Below are 11,099 nucleotides of genomic sequence, written 5' to 3' on the forward strand. Positions count from 1 at the left end.
CCATCATTATCATGATAATTCATGCTATATTACATTGCTTTCCCTGCACCGCCTGAAGGGTTCACGATGCCGTCCGTGTCCTCGTTTGTCTGAGAGCAGTTTGTCCAATATTTTCCAGTAACCTGAGCCAGGCTGGGCGCGGTGGTGCACAAGCCCAACGCCCCCTTCCCACTTCTCGCTCCAAATTTAGGTGGAGTCGGCCCACGCCCGACCATTCGACGCCCACAGTGCATGGAGCACTTGGTATACAGTGCTTTTATACGCGTACTCATCAGTGCGTACTGGATACACACAGCAGCCCAGGCAGCAGGGGAACATCAGCGGGAAACGCAGCTCCCACCCGCCAGAGCCACGTCCTTCTCTTGGCTCCTCCTCAAGCTATTCCCCTTCGTGCTCACGCTGTTCACCTAAAACTTATCTCTCTCTCTCTCCTGAACTTTGGAACTAAATTGTCATGGAGGAAGTGACGATACATCAAGACTCTCTGCCGTTCAAAAAACAACCAGAGATGAACAGCCTGGTTATAACTGAAGAACCAACATTCCTGGAGCAACCATCTGACATTCCAAAAACTCAAGAACCCATCGTCGTAGTTGCAGAGACACCTGAAGCATTGAACCCGGTTCTGTCCCCGAAAGACGACAAGTTACAGGACGAAGTTGGACATTCCTCTGGGAAAGGAGACATGGAAAGTGCGACCGAGGTTTCAACCTCCAGCAAAGCTGAGGAAGCGGTCATCAAGGACAGTCCACAGGTGAATGCCGTGAGCGTACTCACGCTGCTCGACAAGCTCATGGGCATGGTGGAGGACGTGCAGGCAGCACAGCACAACATCGAACAACGACAGACAGACATCGAAGGTTCAGTGCACACCATCGAGGGCAACCTGAGCCAGATGAACAAGACGCAGGGTGAGACGAGCCATTCGGTGCACCTGGCACTTGATAAGACACGCAAGGTGAGCGCCAATGTCAAGGATGTGAGGCAGCGTCTGGAGAAACAGACTGGGGAGATCCGCAAGCTCGAGGCGAACCACGGCGAGCTTCTCAAGCGGAACAATTTTCGCATCATGGTGTACCAGGTGGGTCCTTTGTTTCACATCTCTGTCAAAATGGTTAATTTTCTTCATTCATGTTGATCTATGCTACATTTGCTTCCCTGCAACAAAGTTAAAAGTTGATGAACTTTATTAACTTCACTGATTGACATTTTTATGGCAAGTCTATGATACTTAAATAAATATATTCTATCAAACAGTCAAACGAACGACAGATCTGCATTAATGACCGACTGCAGAGATGGATGGTGGTCTTTCCCAACGATAGCACCTGTCGCAATAACCCAGCACAAAAGCCAGCTATCACCAACCATCCACAATCATAATTTGAGCAACAGCGAATATCTGTGTACATGTTGCACACCACTTTCGAGATCATTCCACTTTGATAAGATAGCAAAAAATTAAATAAACACCTAAAGCTTCCTCTCCTGCCCCTCATTCCCTCCCAAAACACCCATTGTCCAAGTCTGCCTCTAACTTGGCCTTCAACTCTACTGTTGGTGTTTTCTCCCCTTTTTCAACTCTTACTTTTGCCCTGTTGTGTCCTGATCCGTTCAATGAGCCAATTCCAGCTCTTCCATGAGCCTCGACTATGTATACAAAAACAAAAGTACGAAGAAGGTTTAGCCATCGCGCTCGTCAAGCTATTGAAAAGTTCCCAATTTCCTCGAGTTTTCCCATGTAAGGAAATGAAATTTTTATCCCGTGCCAACCGAGGTCAGTATGTTTTAATAACCAACTCCATTATAAATACATTTGCACCACTTCTGACGCCCACTTGTTGAAAACACTCCAAACGCATTCCCTTAGCAGGGTCATAAATATGTGCCAAAGTTATACGGTCATGTTGCTACGCCTTTAAATCTGCATAAGTGTACCGGGGATACAGTGAAACCAAAGGGGTTTTTTTTACAAAGATGAAAAGACCATGTAACGCTCGGTTAAAGTGAACCATTGAGAAATGGAGGGCGAGGGTCTCCCGGGCTCACGGCCAGGACGTTTTGCATGTTGACATCAATGCCATCGACTGTACAGACGCACAAACAGTCCACTGTCCTGTTCGTTCCCAACATATAAATGGATATCCAACATACAGCTTTAAGTAATTACAAGTTGTCCTGACACGTCTGCAAAGCACAACTGGTGATGCACTGCAATTGTCTAATGCTGCGTAAGCAGCACACATTCTTTGCATTCTCAGAGATTGATCAATACAGCACTTGGGGTCATTCATGATTAGCCCTGACAAGTCTTTACCGACATCGGCACAAAATTGAGGAATTTACGAGAAAAAAAAAGATTGCATCTCAGCTTTCACTCAAGAGGTTGAGATTACACCGAGCAGGTGAAGCACAACAAGTCTGTGAGTTTGAACAGGTCACAGTCATTTACAGTACAAGTACCAAACAGGCATCAAAAGGAGCTTTTCATGGTATTGGGGCTCATTGCCACCTGCACCCTGCCAATCACAGGTGAAGACCATAATATAAACGCAGTTTACATGACTTGAAGGAAGTACCACCTTCATCGTGGAGATTAATCAGGCTTGTTTTTAGGCAGACAATCGAAAAAAAAAAACTATCAATATGGTTTTTTTTTATCTTCCTTTGCTTCAAAAGGGGCTGTCTACGAGTTGTGATGATCCTGATGAAGTTTAAAAATTGCACAGTGCAATGTATAAAGATTCTCTGATGGACAATTGTTTGCTGGAGGTTAAACATTCTTTGTACTTACATAGTGTTTATCCAGTCGGTTAAAAAACAAAAAGATGAAATTTTCCACCTTTGTGCAAGGAATGAAAATCATCAAGGTCACGTGACCAGAATTTGAAAAAACACACTTGCCCGACCTGAAATGGAAACAAAAGTAAGATGTTTGCCAAAGCAACATGCATCACCGACCGATTAAAAACACAAGTATTTACTCGGATATGAACAAAATTCACTCGCTACCGAATTCATTTTGGACATAATATTACAAAAAGTGAAATAACTTTTATTAGATGATGTTGTTTGTTTTTAAAATCGTTACAAGCACCGAAGGATTGATGTTGTGTTTCACGCGACAGCAATTTGTCTAGAAGCGGAGGGGTTCGCTGTTTGATGAGTCGCCATCAGTTATGAAAAACATCCCCCCATATGCTGTTAACATGTCCTCTTCAAGCCCCAATAGCCGTGGGTATCCCCAGTGGGTATTTGGTGAAAGTCAGTGACTTACGCATACAGTCCGACCACACCCGGCACAACATTCCTCTCACCCTCGTGATAAAAGACAGACTCTTGCATAGATGGCATTCCCTGCTCAAAACAGAAACTGCTGGTGAAGGGGCAACCAGCAGTGTGCCGCTACAAACAACTTTCATTAGCACCTCCTATTCTTGCATCAACCACCAAGGAAGCCATTTTCCATACTCAGTGCAACTTCCCCTCCATCATGGTTGTTTTGATCTTCACATTTAATCAACAACTTCTTAGTACACCGGATTGCTTGTCTACATGGCAAATTGCAAGAAACCTCCTGGGATGTTTTGACGTAATCTGCAGTTTTTACAAACGCCACAAAAGTCAATTTTCACAACAATGTCTTTATAAAAGTTTGAGGCCAAGAGTCATGTCTTGGGATGCAAGTCGACGGTTATCATATTACGAAATTATATTTCCGATTAACGATATGATGAAGAGCTGACAGCATGGCCTTGAGGTCCTCTCCGAGCCACAATAGCTGTGGGTATCCCCAGTAGGTATTTGGTGAAAGTCAGTGATTTACGCATCTGACAGACACTCACCTCTGAGTTGTGTATCCTGGGTTTGAATCCCAACCAAGCTACAAACTGTCATCCTGGTGTTTTGCATGCAAGGTGAGGCGTCAATTTGTGCATTGTACATCGGAAGGGTGTTAAGCTGGAGGACTCATCAACCAGCACTGGTTGTTGATGCATCATAAAGACCTCACAGTGCCTTTTTGCGAAGAGTTGGCAAGTCATCATCGGTTCCATGAACAAATTCCAAATTCCTGCCACCTTCAGTCCAATATCAGGCCTGGCTGGCCAGTTATATTGTGAAAGACAAGAAAGGCCAAAAACATTTCCTGGCCAACCCCACCAGGAGGCAGAAATAATTGGAGCAGTTGAGTAGTAGTAGTTGGATAACAACTTGATAATAATTAAGGCAGTTAAAAAATAAGTTACTTCCTCTAATAGTCTAATCATTGGGCTTGTGAGGTGCTGACTAAGAAAACCAGAATATGATTTGAACAGCTTTAAATAATTAATTCAGTCGGCCAAAGTTTGTTGTAGCGGGCTGTCCTTACAAGGCTGTCTTACAAGTTTTCAAAGTCTCGTATTTAAGCCAAATTATTTATTTGATGATGAACTGTCCATTCAATCTTCCTTTCAAGATATTCAAATTAAAGTACAACTCCCAATTTCTGCTTTATTTTGATGATTGCCAGTAAACTTTATCTTTTCATTGAATGTCTTTTTGTCGCAATGCTACAAGTCATCGTTTTCAACTTGGACTTAATAATAATAATAAAAAATATTCTTATCGGTTTAACCCAAACAATTATAGCCGCTGTTAAAAGTTTTTTCTATTGTCAACATGGAATGTTAGCGAAGAAGTACGAAACAAAATTTTCAGGTCGACCGACAAAATATCCATCCCTCGTCGACATTAGAGGGAATAAAAGATAATAAAAAATAATTTACTTGGTTTTTGCCTTTACTAATGACAAGTAACTTTATTTTATATATTATATCTTGTATCTAAACTTCGATGTAGAGACTCTTGCATAGATGAAGATGGGCACATACAGACAGACGATTTACAATAAGTGGACAGCTTTAAATCTTGTTTATAGGCACCAAGGATTGTTTTTATTAACTTCATTGAGTTTGTTGGAATAAAATTATTTTCTCTGTTATTCATTGCTCAAAGGAAACGTGTGTGACCTTAACCTCAATTGTGTCGCCTTAGGATGGGTCCAACGTGCCTCTGAGTACTGTTTCCACTCGCACACGGTTGAAAACGAGCGAAGGGGCCTTGGCGGGTGAGGAAGGAAAGGGGGAAGGTGAAATACAGCAGGGAATTGAGGGCGATGAGCTTAACCTGTCCTCAGATGAAGACGTCGACATGATTGATGAGCCAGAGACAAGGGCGGAAAGGTTCAAAAAGTCGGGACAGCGACAGGTCGACACAATCAAGAAGGCTTTCTCACGGAGGAACATCGAGAAGAAGGTGAACAAAATCGTGTCGCCGGAAACGCGCGAGAAGATCAGACATTCTTTGGCACCAAATCGGTCCAAATTGGCATCTGAGGGGTCTGATGCACCTGCAGAAGGAGAGGTGCCAGTCAATGAAGAGGTTATCAATGTACCTGAACAAATACAGGTGACTTCAGCAGAGGTAGTTGCGACGGAGTCACCCAAGCCTGGGACAAAGCGAATGGATAACATGAAGAAGGCGCTGTCGCGGCAAACCCTTGAGAAGAAGGTGACGAGGCTGAGCCAGCGCATCGTCCCACAAGAGAAACGTGACAAGATCCGTAAGTCTTTCACACCTGAGCACAAAAAGGAAGGCCGTGACAACGTGTCGTCATTCAACGTGCCGCCTTTCAAGTTTACGGTGAAGAAAGTACGTGCCGGAGATGTTGTAGAGACGGAGGAATACGAGATAAACCCCCAGCAAATGGAATTTGCCAACGGGGATCAAAATCCTTCCATTGTGCAAACGGAGATGGCAGCATTGGCCGCGAGCATCGTGGCCATTGATAAGAAAGAAGCAGGCGATGAAACGGCTTCTGTGGCGGTATCCGTGCAGCCAAGTGAGAAAGAAGACCAACCTGCCGTGTTAGTTGTACAGCAGAATGCTTAAGAGTAAGCGTCGATCCATCTACCGCATGGGTGATCGGGTTGACGCCATCTTGTATATGCACAGCAATAAGGAAAATCCTCTTTTGCTTTTTCTAAATACAAGCTGGAAAGTTGCAGTTAAAGAATGAGCTCAATGATTGTCTTGTAAGGATTGAGAAAGTGATAAGGAAGATTTGAATGTTACCGCCATGATTGTGCTGTAGGTATAGTGCGTCTCACGATCGAGGCGATTATTAAGAACACTGGAAGCACTGCCTGAGAAATTAATTGGAACGTCACTGTGCAGTGTTTTTGACACTTTTAAACCACCTTAGCCAATTGCAGGATGCAATAGTGATCAAAATCACAATCACATCGAGGCGGTTTGTCCGAAATGAATTTGGTGCCGACGACTGTCAGATTTACATCCTGTTTGGAAGCACCAAAGATTAATCATAGTGGTCTCAGAGTTAGAAATCAACACTTTGTTTTATATATAGAGTCCTTTTGGGGGCAAAGCCAGTGCTATCTTAGTAAAGTTTATAGAGTCCAGTGCTATATCATCAGTTTTCCAAATTCCCCTTCCCCTGAAGATTTTCTTTTGATCAGTGATTACTTCTGGTTGCAGGCAAGCCAACAGCGTCTTATTTAGGACGTTTAAATTCACTTGGATGGGCCATAAATTTTACGCAATAAACGTTTCAACGTTTTATTTGAAGGAGAGGGTGGGAGAATGCACAGATTCGACAAAACCCCTGTTTTACGAATGTTATATTGTCTATCATTATTATTGTTATTATTATTATTGTTATTTACAGTAGAGACATCAAGTAACAGCTTTTTTTGAAAGTATATGCAAGCATTTAATAAGAAGTATATTGTGCCTTTGAATAGATTTACATAAAATGTGCACATACGTCAATGTACCACCAAAGCAATAAAACCTGTGCCTTAAAATGCACCGACTACATTGCTTATGATTATGTCGAAGTCAGTTGTAAAAACGAGTGTATATGGATAACCATGCATCATTTAGTCTGACTGGTTATTTATTTTTCCATGATTCAAAGTGCAGGTTGCCACAACAACAATGGATGATCGTTGTTATGGAAACTTGTACTTGGAAGTTCATACAACAATGTATCAGGCTCATGACGTCAAAAAGGTGATTTACAATAACTGCTTCCTTTCTGCAGAGGGTTGCGGTTTTCCATCACAGCAGGATTGATAACCTAACATTGGAACCCGAAGGGCCATTGGCTTTGCCAAAAAGTTTGAATTTCTTCCAAAGTTTTTTCACTGCTTATCGTTGCATTGTATATGCCTTATAAAGTTCAAGTAGTACTCATGAAGGTTCAATCCTCGCTTTGCACTGCAAGTGGACAGCCTCTAAGTATCTCCGACAACGTGTGTAACACAGATTGAGGATGCTCGTGGTGGTACAGTGTGTCATATGCAATCCAACTGCCAGCGTGGCACGTCCGGTGACTCGCCTGGAAAGTCTGACCACGTGATTCTTGATGCATCATTAGTGATTCCCGATGTATCATACAGAGCCGGCCGTCGACGTATGCGTGGCCTCTCAGCCAGCCACAGGACTTCGATTTGAGTGAAACCAAATGTGAACGCTGACAGTTGCGGTAAAAGTGCCAGGTCCGTGAGCACAACAAGCCAATGCTGTGCCAACCTCATTCTACAGTTAACCAACGGAGACACATAATTCCAGAGCACTAGTTCACAAATTCTTTTTGCGTATATGAAAATAGTGATGAACAGATGCCAGCAGAAGGGGAATTAGCAAAGAAACTGCACAGAGAAGGACAACGCGGCACCATTTATGGAATTTCTTCAACCACAACTTTGGAAGACGGCCCTTGTAGGGGCATGTCGGTGTGTTTAGTGCAATGTCTCTTTATACTAAGTCCCATTAAACTTCCTCTTGAACTTGCATGGGTCTGGCAAGCTGCACCGGGTTTCATCAAGGATGGTTTAATCAGAAGTCAGCAAAGGTATCTCAGCCATATTGAATGGGCATCAGCATTCAATCCTCTATGATCTCATGCGGTCAAACACAATTTAACTGAAGAAACCTAAAGGTAAATCAAATGTTGTGCTCACAATCGTTCTCTACGACAATACTATCTTGAAAAAGAAGTGCAGTGTCCAGAGTTGTCTTGCACAAAATATACCAAAAACTGATACACTGTACAAATGATTTGCACATTTTTGAGCCTTACTCATGAAGCGAGCAAGGCTAACGACTTGTGACAATTTTTGGACGAGAGAGAAGGCCGCTCAGTATCCACATTTTGGCCCATCAGTGCCTGTCAGACCCTCCGCCCCGCGCAAATGTTTCCCATTCCACGCGCGAGAGTGAACGACACAGTGAAATATTGTTGAATCCGTAAAGCGTGATTATCCTTGGTCCAGCAACTCTGCACATCGCATTATATGTCTGGCTACTCCGCACGTCGTGAAATGGCAGTGAAGTTTTTGTGCCTCGGTCTAGAAAAGGCCGTTTTGCTTATGGGTCTGCAGGGAAGGAACAGCTCGGCTTTTAAGAGCGGGGAGAGGAAAAAGGATGGGGAATTTCAGATCAGGAGCTTACGAGGAATAAGTTTTTAGCATCCCTATTAGCAGGAACAATAAAATGCTCGAAAGCTTGAACACATATCTTCCTGTTGTACCATTCAATGCTCCCTCTCATATAAAACGAACTGCATAGATTTGTCCACAGTTATGACTTAGAAAAATCACACACTTATATAAAAGACACTTCTATTTTGTAATCTGCCAGCACAGCTATCTATATCTGTACTCCCTTGTTGCTTTAATACCTGTTTTTTTGTTGTTTTTTTTTTTTCAGTTTCTGCCTATATTTCTTTAACTATAAGATGTTGTACAGTCTAGACTGTAAAGGGTCTTTCGAGATCTTTTTGTAAATATATTGCAGCCTTAAAACATTAAACATGCCCATAATGTTGCACAAATCAATTTTCGATCCTGTGATGGCCCAATGATGGTCCAATAATGATGGTCTAATAATAATTGTCTCCACATATTGTGAAATGTAACTTTTTATGAGCTTAAGTAACTGAGCTTTTTTTTTTAATGTAACTGAGCTTTTTATGAGCTTATGGGGGGAGAGGGGGGAGAGTGAGACATTCAAATTAGAACCAAAGTATTATTATGAGGACTTGCGATGATGCATTGGTGGTAAAGCCGGCTATGAAGTACATTCACCTCCATGAAATGATGCACATTTGCCATGGAGAAGCTTTTTCCAAATTTCCCCTTCCAGGCCCCAAATATGTTGGCCAAGCCATTGCTTTTTCCATTTTCTTCAGCACAATGCTAAGCATGCCATAAAACTGATGGTTAAATTTTCTTTTCATGGTAACTAAGGTTCAGGTCCACCTCTCCTTCCCAACTTTCTTCACCATGATCCTTTAATTAATTTATTTATTTTTACAAGGTCAATACTTATGGAAGAGCTAGAACACTGAACAGATGAGGATGCCACAGAACAAAAGCAACAGGAGAGAGAGAGAGAGAGAGAGAGAGAGAGAGAGAGAGAGAGAGAGAGAGAGAGAGAGAGAGAGAGAGAGAGAGAGAGAGAGAGAGAGAGAGAGAGAGAGAGAGAGAGAGAGAGAGAGAGAGAGAGAGAGAGAGAGAGAGAGAGAGAGAGAGAGAGAAAGGTGCGAGAGAGAGAGAGAGAGAGAGAGAGAGAGAAGGGTGCGAGAGAGAGAGAGAGAGAGAGAGAGAGAGAGAGAGGAGAGAGAGAAGGGTGCGAGAGAGAGAGAGAGAGAGAGAGAGAGAGAGAGAGAGAGAGAGAGAGAGAGAGAGAGAGAGAGAGAGAGAGAGAGAGAGAGAGAGAGAGAGAGAGAGAGAGAGAGAGAGAGAGAGAGAGAGAGAGAGAGAGAGAGAGAGAGAGAGAGAGAGAGAGAGAGAGAGAGAGAGAGAGAGAGAGAGAGAAGGAGAGAGAGAGAGAGAGAGAGAGAGAGAGAGAGAGAGAGAGAGAGAGAGAGAGAGAGAGAGAGAGAGAGAGAGAGAGAGAGAGAGAGAGAGAGAGAGAGAGAGAGAGAGAAGGGTGCGAGAGAGAGAGAGAGAGAAGGGTGCGAGAGAGAGAGAGAGAGAGAGAGAGAGAGAGGGAGAGAGAGAAGGGTGCGAGAGAGAGAGAGAGAGAGAGAGAGAGAGAGAGAGAGAGAAGGGTGCGAGAGAGAGAGAGAGAGAAGGGTGCGAGAGAGAGAGAGAAAGAAGGGAGGGAGAGAGGGAGAGAGAGAGAGAGAGAGAGAGAGAGAGAGAGAGAGAGAGAGAGAGAGAGAGAGAGAGAGAGAGAGAGAGAGAGAGAGAGAGAGAAGGGTGCGAGAGAGAGAGAGAGAGAGAGAGAGAGAGAGAGAAGGGTGCGAGAGAGAGAGAGAGAGAGAGAGAGAAGGGTGCGAGAGAGAGAGAGAGAGAGAGAGAGAGAAGGGTGCGAGAGAGAGAGAGAGAGAGAGAGAGAGAGAGAGAGAGAGAAGGGTGCGAGAGAGAGAGAGAGAGAGAAGGGTGCGAGAGAGAGAGAGAGAGAAGGGTGCGAGAGAGAGAGAGAGAGAAGGGTGCGAGAGAGAGAGAGAGAGAGAAGGGTGCGAGAGAGAGAGAGAGAGAGAGAGAGAGAGAGAGAGAGAGAGAGAGAGAGAAGGGTGCGAGAGAGAGAGAGAGAGAGAGAGAGAGAGAGAGAGAGAGAGAGAGAGAGAAGGGTGCGAGAGAGAGAGAGAGAGAGAGAGAGAGAGAGAGAGAGAGAGAGAGAGAGAGAGAGAGAGAAGGGTGCGAGAGAGAGAGAGAGAGAGAGAGAAGGGTGCGAGAGAGAGAGAGAGAGAGAGAGAGAGAGAGAGAGAGAGAGAGAGAGAGAGAGAGAGAGAGAGAGAGAGAGAAGGGTGCGAGAGAGAGAGAGAGAGAGAGAGAGAGAGAGAGAGAGAGAGAGAGAGAGAAGGGTGCGAGAGAGAGAGAGAGAGAGAGAGAGAGAGAGAGAGAGAGAGAGAGAGAAGGGTGCGAGAGAGAGAGAGAGAGAGAGAGAGAGAGAGAGAGAGAGAGAGAGAGAGAGAGAGAGAAGGGTGCGAGAGAGAGAGAGAGAGAGAGAGAGAGAGAGAGAGAGAGAGAGAGAGAGAAGGGTGCGAGAGAGAGAGAGAGAGAGAGAGAGAGAGAGAGAGAGAG

General features: G+C 44.0%; 1 protein-coding gene across 1 annotated transcript; it reads left to right on the forward strand.

Moving 5' to 3' along the window:
• The first annotated feature begins 212 nt into the window (after positions 1-212).
• On the forward strand, positions 213-6,879 carry LOC147029701 (caveolae-associated protein 1-like). Its single transcript, XM_085872933.1, has 2 exons — positions 213-1,081; positions 5,035-6,879. Exons 1-2 carry the CDS (start codon positions 455-457, stop codon positions 5,929-5,931), a joined length of 1,524 nt encoding a protein of 507 aa, XP_085729059.1. The 5' UTR covers positions 213-454; the 3' UTR covers positions 5,932-6,879.
• Positions 6,880-11,099: the final 4,220 nt, after the last annotated feature.

The sequence above is a fragment of the Eptatretus burgeri genome, chromosome 3 (genome assembly GCF_056783735.1).
Source record: "Eptatretus burgeri isolate ZD-2024b chromosome 3, Ebu_testis_v1, whole genome shotgun sequence".
Lineage (NCBI taxonomy): Eukaryota > Metazoa > Chordata > Myxini > Myxiniformes > Myxinidae > Eptatretus > Eptatretus burgeri.

Coding starts and splice junctions, on each gene's coding strand:
- LOC147029701 (XM_085872933.1), top strand. CDS start 455: ATGGAGGAAGTGACGATACATCAAGACTCTCTGCCGTTCAAAAAACAA. Junction 1,082..5,034: donor TTCGCATCATGGTGTACCAG/GTGGGTCCTTTG, acceptor GTGTCGCCTTAG/GATGGGTCCAACGTGCCTCT.